The following is a 15,205-nucleotide window of genomic DNA, read 5'->3' on the forward strand; positions in this document are numbered from 1 at the left end:
CCCCTCTGAAGGGGCTGGGGTCTCTCTCCCACGCAGAGTCCTTCAGTACCTCCGCCAAGGGACCCGATCCAACAGCTGCCTGCCAGCGTCTGCCCAGAGAGCTGGGCTGGGGCTGCGGAGGCAGTAGCTCCACACACAGCACTGGCCTAGGGTGCTGGGGCCAAGGAGCCTCCAAGCACTTGGGTGCCACAGAGCACTGCTAGTAGGAGTAGCGGTTTTTCCTCCTCCCTCAGGGCTTGATTGGGACCGCCAGTATCAGTCAGCACCCCAGGGTGCCCCACAGACAGCCTGTTTGCTTTGCTCATGCAGCAGTAAGCTGGCATAGCAACCTTGGCTAAAAGGATGCTCTGACCTAAGATGCAACATGGTCTTTCAACTCTCTTGCTGTTGAGACTACAGGTTCACAAGTGAAAAAGGGAAACAAGCAACCCTTTCCAAGCTCACAGCAATTAAAGGCAGAACAAATGTTGCAGGATCAAAACCTTGAGCAGGTGAACAGATGAGAAGTGTCACAGTCAAGAACAGAAGTTTTTTATTCATGGCCTGGAGGAAGGAGCAAAACTCGTCAAGTCTATAATCAAGCAGGAAACGCAGTTTTCTAAATCAGACTTCAGAGAATTCAAGTGAAGCTTAAAAACTGTCAGCAGCAGGGCACTGAACGCTGCAGAGCAGAGCCCACGAGCACACGATGGGTGTGTACCTCACGAGGCTCCAGCACAGGGGGCAGGTTTGCGTCCAGCAGCCCAATGCAGAACTGCTGCAGCTCCCTGCAGCTTGTCAGCTCAGTGGCCAGTTCAGAAAGGTCTGAACTTCAGCTAGCCCTCAGCGTGCCCTTGATTTACCCTCATCTGTAGTGTAAGTATTAAGAAAGGAGACAGCATGAGATAGCGTGACAGACAGACAGGGCTGACAGCAAGCTGCACACCCAGTCTCTTGAGAGAGAGCTACAATGTGCACAGCAGTACAGAACCATCTGTGGTTGGCTTTGGCCTACACACACCATCTCTATTCCTGGGATAATGGCTATCCCAACTGCATCTGTGCCAGCCTCAAGAGACCGCTGCCTCATCGAGGAACCTGCTCTTGGCCTAGCATTACAGGAGGTAACAAAGCCATTTCTGCTCCCGCCGGGGGCCAGGAAGGGGCTTGGCCCCTGTCTGCCCTCAGAGAACTGCCAGCTCCTGTTACAAAGCAAGAGATGCTCTGAGCACTAAGGCTAGCCTCATCCCTGCAGAAGGATAAGGCACAGACATGGCAGCTAGCAGTGACAGTGGGAAATTACACGGCTTTGCTCAACCCAGAATGGCCTGAAGTACGCGCCTTCCCAAAAAGGGGATGCTGCTGGGTATCTCAGGCAGGTCTCTGACCCAGGGGAGAGCCTGGGAAGGGGATGGATAGCCTGGGGGAGCACTGCCTGAGACTCAGGAAAAGCCAGGAGAACAACATGAAGGGGGACACAAACTGGACAGGAAACATCACAGCCTGCCCACCCCTTGCTGTCCTCGCAGTCTCAGCCATGTGAGCTCGGAAGAAAACAATGGCACAGAATTGGCATAGGCTTGCTCCCCACCCAGCATCCTTGGTGCTCCCTCCACCCAGCAGAGGCAGGATCAGCAGCGTCACCATCAACAGTCGCTTGTCAGAGAGGTAGTAGCTATCAGCTCCGTCTCTAGGTGATGTGACCTCGAGATGTCCCAGAGCAGCAGCGTTCGGTTACGTTCCTGTCCATCAGTCATTCCCAGGCTGTCCATCATTGATTTGTGTTTGCTCCTGCAGCCCAGACATCTGCAAGACAGCAGGGAGGTCGGTATGCGCAGTCCTGGCCAAGCTCGCCCTGCCCCAAGGAGCCTGCCAAGCCAGAGAACTGGGCAGGAGAGAGGCGGAGAAAGGATCCCCCCTCTCCAGAAAAACACAAGGCCTAGTAACCAAGTGCCAGCTCCCTTCCCACCTCCGCAGGAGTATGCAGCCAAAACAAGTCCTGCAGGCAATTCGACTGCAACGCAATATATGCTGCAGCAATTCGAGCAAGGAGCAAAGGGGAGGCAGAAACTGTCAGATTTCCTGTACCCAGTCTTGCTGGTAAAGGGACAGAAGGGCACCACATCGCTTAAGGAGGTGCTCAGATGTGTCCGTACAAGTATCCTCCAGAAGAAATGGCAAGAGATACTATGCCAAGCACAGGCTTAGAGGCAAAATCCCAGCAAGTTCTCCTGCCCTTCCCAAGTTATCCCTAGGGACTGTCAACCCCCAGGCTTCCCATCTTGCCCACTGCTACAGCCAATACCACAAAACCATCCAGCCGTTGCTTGGACATGAAGGATCTGGCTCAGCCTTCATCGAGCAGGTGTCAGAGCAGCAGGTACCACCAGTCAGCAGGGCTGTGCACCAGCCCTCACTCTGCAGTGCATGCTAGAGAGGCATGAGCTGGCTCTAAGAGGGGGAACTACCTTGTAAGTACCACGAGGCAGGACCCTGCCCATGCCCCTGCTGGCATGTGTATCTCCACATGGGATAAGCTTTGCAGGCAAAGACAGCCTCCTGCTTGACAGCTGAAGCTGCTCAGACACAATACAGCAAGTCCACAAGAACTCAGAGACACTCCCTGTGTTGCTCAGTGCCTACTGTGGTGACAGGATGGTGGGTGACCCTGCTCCACCTTCCAAAAAGCAGAGGAAGGTTTGAGAACAAGCGCTACCAATTCAAGATCTGGACTGGCTGCCCTTGCCCAGAGATACTAACACCCAGCTCCTGGACCAACCCAGTCCCTTCTCCCCCAGAGCTGTATATGTGCCACGCCTCTGCCATGGGCAGACCTGCTTCTGCTGGCACACCAGGCAGCGCCTCCTGGAGCCCTGGTGCTGCTGCGGTTTCTCTCATCCGTCCAGGCAGCGGTACGGCCTTCACTAACCCTTGGATGTAGCTGCTTTGCCCACAACGGCACTGGGCAGGGGTCTCACTACCTCTCAAAGGGTTCCTAGGATACCTTTGCAGGGATCACAGCTGACCCCTGGGCTGCCCATGGGGCAGCTCAGCCCAGGCCCCATCCTGGACCTGGGCAAGATCCACTTGCTTACGCAGGGACCGGGCACAAGGAAGGGGTGTATTGTGGGTGTTCAGACGCAGTCCCAGTCCCCCCAGGGATCCCAAAAGTTTGCTGTGACAAACATGGCCTGCATAGCTGGCAGCTTGCAGGAGGGACAGAGCCTGGTACTGGTACAACGTGACCAGGCACTTGGGCAGGAAGGTAATGTGATACCCGTTGGTATGGCAGCCACGCCCTACGCTGTGTAGCAGTGGGCTTTCTGACATGAGCCCTGCTCTAATCCCACGGAGGGGGAAATGCACGTCACCTAGAGTTTAGCAGAGGATGAAGCAATACCCAGCAAGGCAGGGAAGTTGTTGGCAGAGGTCAGCCAGCTCCCACCATCCACAACCAGGGTGGTGCCTGTCACATAGGAGGAGAGGGGGCTCGCCAGGTACAGCACACTGTGGGCGATCTCCGTCTTGTTCCCTGCACGGTGGAGGGGGATCATCTCAGAGTAGCTTGCCTTCTCAGCAAATTTCCCACCTAAACAGTGGAAGAAAAAGAATTGGCTAGGGCCATGGGGCCATCTGCCCATCATCACAGCCTGCCAGACACTGCAACCTGTCAACAATGCCTGCATGGATAATCTGCTGAAAGCTGCAGGGAACATAGATGAAATCCTGGCACAGCCCTGGGAACAATCCCGAGAAAGTCTTGAAAACAGGGATACAAAAAAAAAAAAAAAAAAGGGGGATGTCAAGCCCAGCAGTGGGATACGTGCTGGATGCTGCAACAGTGAGTTCACAACATGATCTCACAGAGCTTTCCCAGCCTCTGTGACTGAACAGGTGCTCTGCTGATGGACATCCAAACCATCAGGCAGGGGAGCTGGTTACATCAGGGCATCGCAGAGAGCAGAAAGAGCTGCCACTCAACAGAAAAATCAGCGCCCTGTGAACTGAGGAGGTGACTGCTCCCTGCTCCCCCAGAAAGCCATGCCAGCTGAGACACACAACAACTGGGCCCAGTGGGAACGGCCCAGATTGCATCACATGCCCCATGAGCTGCCTGGCACTGGTGGTCCACTACGGGCCCCCATACAGAGGCCGGCAAGTCATTTCCAACGCAGAGCCAGAGGGAATCTCAGGTTGCCTTACCCAGCCGTCGGTAGCCCTCCGTGCCTGTGATAGGGCCTGGTGCCAGACTGTTCACTCGGATATTGTTGGGTCCCCACTCCACAGCAAGGTGACGGGTCATGGCATCTGGGAAGGGGAAGAGATTGCAACAGGAATGAGAAACAGAGATCAAGACTGTTTCATCAACTGTAGGGGAGCCCAAAAAGTAATGGGAGACCCCAGCCAAGAGCAAAGGACCCTGGAAAAAACAGCCTGAGGAAGAGAAGGGCCTCAACCAAATCCCAGGCTTACGTAGCACTGCACAGTAACCCATCTGATTCGTATATACTTCTACGGACCTGTTCCCATGGCAATACTCGGGAAGATCAAGCTCCCTTACCAGCCTTACATAGCTTGCAGAGCCCCAGCAAGGAGCATTTAGGTACCTATAGCGGCCTTAGCAGTACCAGCATGCACCTGAAGGGCTTGCCCTCGGTAGCTCAGAGTTGCTGTGATGTTAACAATGACCCCGCCACGGTCCTGAGGAAGGAAACAAGACACAGCGTTAGGCAGGGAACACCACAAAGGATCACACAGAAGAGTCTGGTGGGACACGGGAACTACGCTAGGAGAGAGAGTAACACATGGGCACAGCCACCTCCAAGTTGCTTGCTCGCTACCAGGGCAGCACTGCCCACCTGGCCTTGCTGAGCTGAGCCAGCCCACAGCCAGCTTCCAGAGAGGCAGAGGAAGCAGGGAATAAGCAAGGGCCAAGGGAAAGGAGGGGAGCTGGAAAAGCAGCAGGAGTTTACAGCTTCTTCCCCCATAGCATTCCCCTTCCAGGAGCTCTGCCCAACACAGGGCAGGGCATAGAAAGGTGCCACAAAAGTCAAAGCCTAGGGACACAGAAGATTCAGAATCCACAGCTCCCACTTGCTGTGCAAGGGCTACCATCCCAGAAAGGGAAGAGATTGGATCCAAGCAGGGTTGGCTCCCAGGAGGTGGCACAGAGCCTGACAACACGGCCCTGGGTAGCAGGGGTACTGTGCACCGTGCTCCCAGAAGAAGGAGCTCTTCTGCCCTCTACATTTCACCGAATTTCTCAGGAGTGAGGCGTAGTTTGTTTAAATTTAATTCCCCGCTTAGTGGAGAAGCTCCTCCACTGAGTCCTGTGGCTCAGGAGCCACTTACCCGGAAGCATTTCTCAAAGAGCACTTTGGAGGTGTTGAAGGTGCCAACAGTGTCAATATCCATCACTGTCTTGAAGGCATTGAAGGACAGGGCGCTGGCCGGGCACAGAAAGTTTCCTGCAGCACCTGAAGAACAAGCAGGGGTACAGTCAGCACAGGGCCGCAGAGGGATCAGGCAGGTTCAGGGCACTCTCCAAGAGGGACAGTGAGCAAGTATGAATGTGCACACATATCCTACTCCTGGAGGTTACTGAATAGAGAGGAGCTGCGGAGGTGCCACACGCTAGCAAAAGAGTGCTCTGCTCTCCGCAGCTCCTTCCAGAAGGCTGCTTTGCTACTTTACTCCCTTGCTTTGCAGTAAAGGTTTGAGCGAAGCGTTGCAGCTTGCTAAAGCTGTAGCCATATGACTTGGCCATGGGCACTTTCGGGAGACCCTCCTGCAGCTTATGAGCTGCCCTCAGCTAGGGCAACAGCACAAGGAGTCAAGCATGTGGCAACAGTCCTCATAAAGGGGTAAATGGCTTGCGGCTCTGGGTGCCCAGCAACACAGCCAGAGCAGGGGCAACAGGCTGCTGGTGCAGGGAGTGCAGGGATGATCCACACTGAGACAAGCAAGGACGGACAAGCATTTAGAGCAGGTCTTTGCTTTCTCCAAGACCATTCTCTCTGCAAATCTCAGGGGCTCACACTGTCAGCTGCAAGGATGCTCCCAGGCCAGAGGGGCGAAAGCCCGACACTAGCCAAATATAGCCCACATGCAGGGAAATGCCCTGCCCAGCAGTGAGTTTGTGGCAAATCTTCCCATCCCCACTCCAGCAACTCACCATTTACAAGGATGTCAATCCGCTCAAACTCTTTCATTGCCTCATCCACTGCTGCCACAATGGTTTGGGGCTGCCTGACATCTAGGGACAGAGGTAGGCATCGCTGGCCTGTGGCTGCCACCAGCTTTTTCGAGGCCTGGAAAAGAGAGGAGAGACTCTTTCTGGGACTCTCTCCTTCAGCAATGGAGAGACTTGGATCTCGTAACAGGTAAGCAACAAGTCAGGCAGGAGCTGCGTCTCTGTTAGCGCACAGCAGACGCTGGTGTTGCCTACACAAACACTTGTCACATCCCATCCTAGAAGCAGCTCCATTTTGTCAGCCAGCACAGCCACTCCCCCTCTCTCACCTCAGGTGACAGACCTGCCCAAGCACAGCCAACTTCATCCTGGTGGCACCATGGGAGCTAAAGCCCTGGGGTGCCCGAAGAAGCTCCTGCATGTTGCATCCCAAACAAGCATCAAGGCAACTGAGGCCACAACTCACTAAGCCCAGGTAACCCAAAGGCTTAGCATTGCAACAGCGCATCCTATGCGAGATTTTTGCAGGGCAAGTACAAAGGCTGAACCCCAACACGGTATTTTGGCAGGAGCCCAGACATAGTTAACCTTTAGATGCAAAGATGCGAGGCCTCTGTCTCTACGTGCACCTATTTCAATAGGCAAAAGGGCAAATGCAAACCAGCTGTTATTGTAGACTCTGCCTGCGAGACAAAAGCAAGGCAAGCTCTGTGGCTCAACATCTCTGCCAGAAACCACCTCCAAGGCGCTTGTTAAGAAACATGACTCTCCCAGGCAGCTTCAGGAAATTAAAGATAGGGGACACGCAAACCCAACAGCAACCCACGTAACTGCACAACGTCCAGTGACGCTTTGCATTCCTGCGCACGCTCACCTGGCCATTCTGTGAGACGTTTTGAGCCTCTGGTTACCACACAAATACACTCAGCACCAAGAGCCTAGGAAGCCAGTCCCTGCACTCAGGAGACCCCAGTATCCCTGAGGATTGGAAGGCTGCTTAGTTTTGCTGCTCACTTTCTGAGATATGCGCATGAGGGACTGCAAAATGATAGTACTAACCACCTCCAGGAGGCAGCTGGTCATACCAATGCACTCCCCAGCTCTGATTTCTATCTTTTATATATTTCAGTGAACTCTGTACACGCTACTGCAAAACTCTCTCGCTGCTGCTTTCAGCCTGAGACCAAAGTACAAGCCAGCGGTGAGGAACAGAAACCGATCAGCCAAACATCAGTCCAGGATCAGACACATAGCGGTGGGTGTTTGTTCCACCCAGCTGCACACAGGGCAGCTGCAGTCTAATACAGCTTTTTCAGTCTCTGCTTTCTAGGCCTGCATCTTCCACTCCTCAAAACACAAAAATAACAGGTTTTGAGGATCAAGATACTCCTCTTAACCCATGTAACCCTAGGCCCAGGAGGATTTGCCCCTAATCTAGGCTGAGAGTCAAGTTCAACCTGAGACTGCCATTTCCCTACTGACAAATCTTCAGAGTTGGCCTCTCAGTGTCATTTTCCTCATCAACCAAAAGGCAATGCAATACCAGGCTCAGGCTCCTCTGAATAACTACGGATAGAAATGTTCTGGCAGAGCAACAGACCTGATGAATGAGGCTTTCAGAGGCCTGTTCTGTTCTGGCAGGCCACAAGTAACGGAGATTCCCAAGGCTGGCGGTAGAGGGGTAGGCAGGGGTAGCAATTCAGTGCTTAACTGAGCTCTGTAGTGAGGTGTCCTAGGTGAAATCCTGCATTAACTCCACTCCCATCCCTGCCACCTCATGCACTTCCCTACCGGTGCTGAGCTGTTCAGAGCTAGGGAGAAGACAGGACAGTCCCAGGAAACCATTTCACATGACATGACTCCCAAGGCTCTCATCTCCATCCCTAGCAGGGAGCAGGAAGATTTCCAGCAGTTCACAGATCTCCATACTGCCTGCTGGTCCCACTGGAGCCCATGGGCTTACCTCCAACACTCGCTGCAGACTTCGGCTTGCAATGACGGTCTGACAGCCGTGTCTACAAAGAAGGGCCAAGTGAGAGTGACTACGTATGGCCGGCTCCTTATAGTCAGTCTACAAGTCATGGGAACTGCAGCAATGCCACTGGAATGAACATCACTCCTCCAGGCCAGATATGACTGTGCAAAGCCCAGGACTCAAAAAGAGGGAGATTAACAAGGCACCGGAGCCCTCCCCCAGCCCTGAGACAGAGGAGGAATGCCTGAGGCCTGTCCCCACCGCCCATCCCACCTCCACCTACATGAGCCTGGGGCAGACTAGGCTGCCAATGTCTCCTGCTCATACCCCTCAAAACGATCCTGTTGCCTCCAGTTTTCCACCCCACTGCAGGTCCCCCTTGTCACCACCTACTCTGGAAGGGAGGAGACCTTGCTACCAACAGCCTTTCCAAGGGCAGGGAGGCCTTTATTGCCTTCATCATCCTGCACTTAGGCCAGTTATGCTGCAGGCAGCTGAAGAGGCAGAGCAGGACATCTCCCCGTGCATCGCCACCACGCACGGCGCACAGAGCAGGGTTTCCCTGTGGGGCTCTCCGGCGCCGGGCCCATCCGTACCTCATGAAAATCTCCGCGATGCGGAACCCGATGCCGGAGCCGCCGCCGGTGATGAACGCCACCTTGCCGCTGTGGGGCGGGGGGAAAGAAGAGCCGCTCAGAGCCGAGCCGAGCCGCAGGCAGAGCACCCCGCCACCCGCCTCAGCCCCCCCAGCCACGGAGGAGGCGCAGGACCCCGCTGCTTTCGGGAGGAGAGCAGCCCCCGGGCACCGGCACTTGACCCCACGGGGCCGAGGCTGCCCGAAGCGCGGGCCGCGGTGGGCCCGGCCCCACCGATCCCGCCCCGCCCCGCGCACGCCGGCCGCCCGGGCCGGGCCGGGCACTCACGCCAGGATGTCGGGGCTGAAGAGGTGGCGGTACTCGCCGAGGCAGTCGTCCGTGTCGACGTCCGGCGGCGGCTGGCAGGCGGCACCGGCCTGCGACATGGCGGCGCGGCTCTGCCGGCCACCCGCACGGCCCGCCACCCTCGCTGCCCGCGCACAGCACGCCGGGAGGCCCCGCCCCTACGGCCTGCCCGGACACGCAGGCCGCCGCCCACCGCAGGGCATGCCGGGAGCTGTAGTCCCCCCTCCCGCCGCCACAGCACACTCCGTAGCTGCAGTCCCCCCGCCGCAGGGCATGCCGGGAGCTGTAGTCCCCCCCCACCCGCCCTCTTGTCTCTCCGGCGCGCAGGGGCGCCGCGGCGCATGCGCCGGCGTGGGGCGGCGTTGCCTGGCAACCGCGCAGGGGCGACGGCCGCGTCCCACAGTGCCCCCCAGCGTCATCCCAGTGTCCCCAGGGCCATCCCAGTGTCCCAGTACCCCCAGCATCATCCCAGTGGCCTCCGTGTCTTACCAGTGTCCCCAGTGCCCCCCAGCGCCATCCCAGCGTCATCCTAGTGCCCCTAGCATCATCCCAGTGTCCTCTATGTCTTACCAGTGTCCCCAGGGCCATCCCAGTGTCCTCTGTGTCTTCCCAATGTCCCCGGTGCCCCCCAGCATCATCCCAGTGGCCTCTGTGTCTTACCAGTGCCCCCAGTAGCCCCAGCATCATCCCAGTGGCCTCTGTGTCTTACCAGTGCCCCCAGTGTCCCCAGGGCTATCCTAGTGTCCCAGTACCCCCAGCATCATCCCAGCGGCCTCTGTGTCTTCCCAGTGTCCCCAGTGCCCCCCAGCGCCATCGCAGCAGCCCCTCCGGGCAGCCCCGTCCCCACTCCGCCGCGCAGACCCTGCCCCTGCCTGGGGACGGAGGCACGGAGACGGCACTCGGGCCCGGTGGAGGCCAGTTTAATGGGGTGGGGGCAGCGGGGGCCGCGCTATGGCCCGTAGGTGTACTCCCGGTCGCCGCACTCCCAGGCCACCAGCTCGTGGCGGTGAAACCAGAAGCCGATCTCCCTGTGGGCCGTCTCCACCGAGTCGCTGGCGTGCACCACGTTCCTGCGCGGCGACGGCGGCGGCGGTGGGCCGGGGGGGCGGGCGACCCCCACCGCCGCCGGCCCCCGTCGCCCCACTCACCCTCCCCTACCTGCTCACGTGCATGCTGAAGTCACCCCGGATCGTGCCCGGCTTGGCTTCGGCCGAGTTGGTGTCCCCCACCATGGCGCGGGTGGACCTGACCACGTTGTAGCCTTCCCAGACCTGCGGGTCACCGGCCGCGTGAGGCTCCCCCCACCCCAAAAAAGCCGGCCGGCCCCAGCGCGGAGCCCAAGGCGGCTCAGGGGCGCCCGGAGGCGTTCGGCGGTAGGAGGACCGACGGCCCGGGGGGCTCCACCGCCCGCGCATGCCTCACCATGGCCACCAGCGGGCCCGAGCTCATGTAGGCGAGCAGCGCCGGGTAGAAGGGCTTCTGCCGCAGCTGGTGGTAGTGCTTGTCCAGGATGTCCCGGTCGGCCTGGCGGCAAGGGACGGGTGAGGGTGAGTCGGGGCACCCGCCTCCCGCCAGCGCCCTCCTCCTCGCCCCAGGCCTTGGGGCGACAGGAGACCCCGGGGGCGGCAGGGAGAGCAAGCGAGAGGCGGCCGCAGGCCGGCGGGTACCTGGAGCAGCTTCATGCCCACCAGCTTGAACCCGCGCCTCTCGAAGCGCTGGATGACGTCCCCAACCAGCCGCCGCTGCACGGCGTCGGGCTTCACGATCACCAGCGTCTTCTCCTGCAGCTCGGGGGTGCCTGCGGCGGGGACGGGGGCACACGGCGGGTCACGGCCGGCCCGGGGGCACGGCGAGGGGGCCGTGCGTTGCCCCCTCCCGCGCTGGGAAGCGGAGACCCGGCGCGGGTGGCGAGGGCACCGGGGGTTATTGCTGGGTGGCAGCAAAGCTGGAGGGGGACGGTGCCCCTCGTGGGCACGGCCGGCCCCGGCTGGCCCTCCGCAGGATCCTGGGGTGCTCGGGTGACTCTGCAGGCTGGAGGGGCTTGCGGGGCTGTGCCAGCGCCGGGGGTCCCCAGGGGTCCTCCGTGCTGGGCGCTGAGAGCCAAGGCGCCGGGGGTCAGCCGTCCTCCCAGGGTGCGGGAGGCCCCCGGCCCGCTGCGGCGGCGGGAGGCCTCCCCTGCCCCTCTTGCCCTGCCCTGCAAACCCTCCGGCCCGCGGCGACACCGGCGCTGTGTCGCTAGCCGGACCGCGCGCCGCAGAGCCGCTGGCGTGTCCCGGCTCAGCCCCCGCCGCAGGCGCCGGGGCCAAGGACACCCGGAGAGTCGCAGCGCCAAGCCTGAGCCCTTGCGTGGGGACGAGCGGCCCCCTCCCCGGCCAGGCCCGCTGCGGCGGACGGGCGCCGGGCTGCTTCGCCTGCGACGGGCCTCGCCGGGGGGACGGGGACAGTTTGGCTCGTGCAGCCTCCGCAGCCGCCGCTGGGGGGGACACGCGCGGGGCCCAGCAGGACGTCGCAGGCTCCCCGGGGACGTCGGGGCCGGCCGGCCCACGAGCATCAAAGCTGGGCCCCCGCCAGCATCCGGGGCAGGGGCGCGCGGCCCTGGGCTGCGCTAGCGGCGTGGACTCTGCGCCGCAGATCCAGCCAGGCCCGAGGGACACGCTGCCGGAGGGCGATACAAGGGAGCGGCGAGCGTTCGGGAACGCTGGAGGGACGTGTCCGCAGCAGGAAACAGCCCCTTCGGACCCAAAGTGGGACAAGAACGCACCAGTTTCAGCAAGCCGCGTTCCCAGCGGGGGGAGAGTCCTGTCCACCCCCATTTGCCGTCCCTCCTGTCCGGGGTCAGGGGCTTGGGGAGATGCCGGGCTCCATGAACAGCTCCCACCTGCCTGAAGGGAGCCCGAGTCCTGGGAGCAGCCACGGCACCAAGTGGCTCCCAAATCTCAGTGCTTTGTTGGTGGAAAACCAAACCCACAAACTGCCGTCCAGCAGGTTTCTCCTGCCTTGGTGGTGCTCCAGGCCCCAAGGCAGCCCTGAGCCCCCATGGCGAGAACCTGCTCTCCACCCTGGGGGCGGCAGGGTCCAGCATCTCCATCACCCCCAGCCCCAAGGGACAGCAGGGTCCGGCATCTCCAGCACCCCCAGCCCCACAGGACAGCCAGATCCAGCACCTCTGTAACCTTGGCCCTGCGGGACGGCAGGGTCCAGCATCTCCAGCACCCTCGGCTCCAGGCCCTCGGCCCCCACCCGCGTAACCCGCAGCGAGATGCAGGAGAGCAGAGCTGGCAGGAGGGGACCGAAGCCGGGCAGCAGCCGAGTGAGGGAGGCAGAAGCTCCCCAGAGACAGCGCGTGCGGGGACTGCCCCGTCCATCAGCGGGGCACCAGGGGACAGAGCAAGAGAGAAAGCGAGAGAGAGATTATTTTAAGCAAGAGCGTTTTACTGTTAGTCTCGCGTTTCTGGTGTGATTCCCACCCTGCGGTTGCAACGCCGGGTGTCCGACCCCAAATCTGGGCGCTGGAAGGGGCAGAGCAGGGAGAAGAGCTCCTGCCTACGGAGAGGCAGGACCGCCTCGGGCCGACGCTGCCCTGCTGCGTCCCAGCCCCGGGAATCGCCTCCCGCAGTGGGGTGAGGAGCGTGGGGGCCGACAGCAGCGCGGCCTGCGAGCTCCCGCCGGGTGCCCCCAGGGTGGGGGCTCCGGGGAGCACAGCCGGGTCACAGCACGGGGACACGGTGGTGCCCCAAGCACCAGCCTTGACCGCCTGCTTCACCCAGCGCTTCTCCGTCTGTTGCTGGCCCAGCTTCGACAGACGCGTTCCCACCCCGTCCACCTCCCGGGGCGCAGCAGGGGCAGCCCCGTCCGGCCGCGGGAGCACCGAGCCCCTTCGGACCAGCACGGTGCTGCAAGGGAAGCCCCCAGGCCCAGGCTCTCGGCCCATCGTGGCGCATGGGGGACGCAGGAGACCCCGGGCACCGTCCCCCCACGAAGCACCCTGTGAGCCGCTCACCCTGCCCGCACGGTGCCCCCAGCCCAGGGCTGTGGAGGGCTGGTGGGGGGTCACTGGGTGCCCAGGACAGCGAGGACCGCTCGGGGCAGGACAGGGGACAGTGAGGACCACTCGGGGCAGGACAGGGGACAGCCAGCACCGCTCGGGGCAGGACAGGGGACAGTGAGGACCACTCGGGGCAGGACAGGGGACAGCCAGCACCGCTCGGGGCAGTGGGTGCGATGTGGGAGCCGCCCGGGGGGGACAGGGACAGGGACAGGGGGCAGCGCTCGCGGGGAGGACGGGGCCAGCAGACACCGGTGGGGCAGGATGGGGGCAGCGGAGGGATGGGGCCAGCGGGCAGCGCCGGGGCCGGGTCTCACCGGAGCAGTGGCGGCGGGGCGGCCCGGGGGGGCGGCGCGGGCCCGGCTGCCCCCGCAGCAGGCTCCGGGCCAGGCAGCGCCCCAGGGAGCCCATGGCGGGGCCGGCGGTCGGACCTGGCCGCAGCGGGGCTCTGCCTCCCCGGCGGCGGCTTTATGGCCCCGCCGGGCCCGGGGCTGGGTCGCGTTTCTGTCCCTCCCCTTAAAGCAGCCACCAGCGCCGGGGCGGCCGCTGCGGCTCGCTGCCCGCACCCAGCATCCCGGCCCGGAGCATCCCAGCCCGGAGCATCGCCAGCCCGGGCATCCCCCTGGCCCGGAGCATCCCAGCGCGGAGCATCGCCAGCCCGGGCATCCCCCTGGCCCGGAGCATCCCAGCACGGAGCATCGCCAGCCCGGGCATCCCCCTGGCCCGGAGCATCCCAGCCCGGAGCATCCCCAGCCCAGGCATCCCCCTGGCCCGGAGCATCCCAGCGCGGAGCATCCCCAGCCCGGGCATCCCCCTAGCCCGGAGCATCCCAGCACGGAGCATCGCCAGCCCGGGCATCCCCCTAGCCCGGAGCATCCCAGCACGGAGCATCCCCAGCTCGGGCATCCCCCTGGCCCAGAGCATCCCAGCGCGGAGCATCCCCAGCCCGGGCATCCCCCTGGCCCGGAGCATCCCAGCACGGAGCATCCCCAGCTCGGGCATCCCCCTGGCCCGGAGCATCCCAGCACGGAGCATCGCCAGCCTGGCCATCCCCCTGGCCCAGAGCATCCCAGCACGGAGCATCGCCAGCCCGGGCATCCCCCTGGCCCGGAGCATCCCAGCACGGAGCATCCCCAGCTCGGGCATCCCCCTGGCCCGGAGCATCCCAGCACGGAGCATCGCCAGCCCGGGCATCCCCCTGGCCTGGAGCATCCCAGCACGGAGCATCGCCAGCCTGGCCATCCCCCTGGCCCGGAGCATCCCAGCACGGAGCATCCCCAGACCGGGCATCCCCCTGGCCCGGAGCATCCCAGCACAGAGCATCCCCAGCACAGGCATCCCCCTGGCCCGGAGCATCCCAGCACGGAGCATCCCCAGCCTGGCCATCCCCCTGGCCCAGAGCATCCCAGCACGGAGCATCCCTGGTACAGAGCATCTCCCTGGCATGCAGCATCCCGGCCCGGAGTGTCCCCCTGCAGGGAACACCCCATGCCTTGCTCCCTGCCCGCACATTGCTCACCTGAGCTTCCTTGCCACAAGCTGCTCCAGACAGGCATGACACTGTCCCCGGGCAGACCCTGGCACAGGTGACCCTGTCCCCTCGGAGGGGCAGGGCCCTGGTCCCAGCAGTGCTCCCTCCAGGAGCAGTGGGTGCACAGTGCCCGGGGACAGCGGGTGACAGGCCCTAGGCAAGGCCCAGCTACCCAGAGCACCAGGACCGAGTCTCATCCCAGGGCATCAGCAAAGGGATATATTTCACGTTTTGCCTCGGCTCGCCCACAGCCGCTACGCCAGCCCCGCCGGGCCAGGGCACCCCTGCCCCGCTCCACCGCTGCCTTTGGCAGCCCGCGCCCCAGCCAGACGCCCACCCCGGGCAGGGAGAGCGGCAGGCGCCCAGCCGGGAGCCCCGCTGCTGCCAGAGCACCACGCGGGAAACGGCAGCAGGGAGAGGAGCCCCCGGGCGCGCGGCAAGGCTCCTCCTTGCGCTGGATATTGCTCCAGTTCAGGTTGGACTTTTCCCTAAATCAGTGCAAAAGCGGAAACAGCTCCAGGGCTGGCGCGCAGCCTGCCCG

General features: G+C 62.1%; 2 protein-coding genes across 4 annotated transcripts; both read right to left on the bottom strand.

Moving 5' to 3' along the window:
* Positions 1–509: 509 nt before the first annotated feature.
* Positions 510–9,279, bottom strand: DECR2 (2,4-dienoyl-CoA reductase 2). 2 transcript variants are annotated; one of them, XM_068909059.1, is made up of 9 exons: positions 9,071–9,279; positions 8,744–8,812; positions 8,136–8,187; positions 6,155–6,290; positions 5,332–5,456; positions 4,587–4,680; positions 4,183–4,287; positions 3,380–3,568; positions 510–1,785 (listed from the first exon to the last, which is right to left on the bottom strand). In XM_068909059.1, exons 1-9 carry the CDS (start codon positions 9,166–9,168, stop codon positions 1,751–1,753), a joined length of 903 nt encoding a protein of 300 aa, XP_068765160.1. In that variant the 5' UTR covers positions 9,169–9,279; the 3' UTR covers positions 510–1,750. The 2 variants fall into 2 exon arrangements, with proteins under 2 accessions (XP_068765160.1, XP_068765161.1); XM_068909060.1 differs by having other exon boundaries at positions 3,351–3,568.
* A 713-nt stretch (positions 9,280–9,992) lies between these two features.
* NME4 (NME/NM23 nucleoside diphosphate kinase 4) lies at positions 9,993–14,787 on the bottom strand. 2 transcript variants are annotated; one of them, XM_068907880.1, is made up of 5 exons: positions 14,653–14,787; positions 10,756–10,886; positions 10,511–10,612; positions 10,247–10,359; positions 9,993–10,158 (listed from the first exon to the last, which is right to left on the bottom strand). In XM_068907880.1, exons 1-5 carry the CDS (start codon positions 14,687–14,689, stop codon positions 10,038–10,040), a joined length of 504 nt encoding a protein of 167 aa, XP_068763981.1. In that variant the 5' UTR covers positions 14,690–14,787; the 3' UTR covers positions 9,993–10,037. The 2 variants fall into 2 exon arrangements, with proteins under 2 accessions (XP_068763981.1, XP_068763980.1); XM_068907879.1 differs by lacking the exon at positions 14,653–14,787 and adding an exon at positions 13,451–13,608.
* Between the last annotated feature and the right edge of the window lie 418 nt (positions 14,788–15,205).

This window comes from Struthio camelus, chromosome 15 (assembly GCF_040807025.1).
Source record: "Struthio camelus isolate bStrCam1 chromosome 15, bStrCam1.hap1, whole genome shotgun sequence".
In the NCBI taxonomy this organism is placed as follows: Eukaryota; Metazoa; Chordata; class Aves; order Struthioniformes; family Struthionidae; genus Struthio; species Struthio camelus.

Excerpts from the sequence above, each read along its gene's own strand:
- DECR2 (XM_068909059.1), bottom strand. The coding sequence starts at position 9,168 with ATGTCGCAGGCCGGTGCCGCCTGCCAGCCGCCGCCGGACGTCGACACG. Across the intron at positions 8,188-8,743 it reads ATCGCGGAGATTTTCATGAG|ACACGGCTGTCAGACCGTCA; the intron begins GTACGGATGGGC and ends CCTTCTTTGTAG. Across the intron at positions 1,786-3,379 it reads CAACTTCCCTGCCTTGCTGG|ATGTCTGGGCTGCAGGAGCA; the intron begins GTATTGCTTCAT and ends GCTGTCTTGCAG.
- NME4 (XM_068907879.1), bottom strand. The coding sequence starts at position 13,544 with ATGGGCTCCCTGGGGCGCTGCCTGGCCCGGAGCCTGCTGCGGGGGCAG. Across the intron at positions 10,613-10,755 it reads TGGGCATGAAGCTGCTCCAG|GCCGACCGGGACATCCTGGA; the intron begins GTACCCGCCGGC and ends CCTTGCCGCCAG. Across the intron at positions 10,159-10,246 it reads TTCAGCATGCACGTGAGCAG|GAACGTGGTGCACGCCAGCG; the intron begins GTAGGGGAGGGT and ends GTCGCCGCGCAG.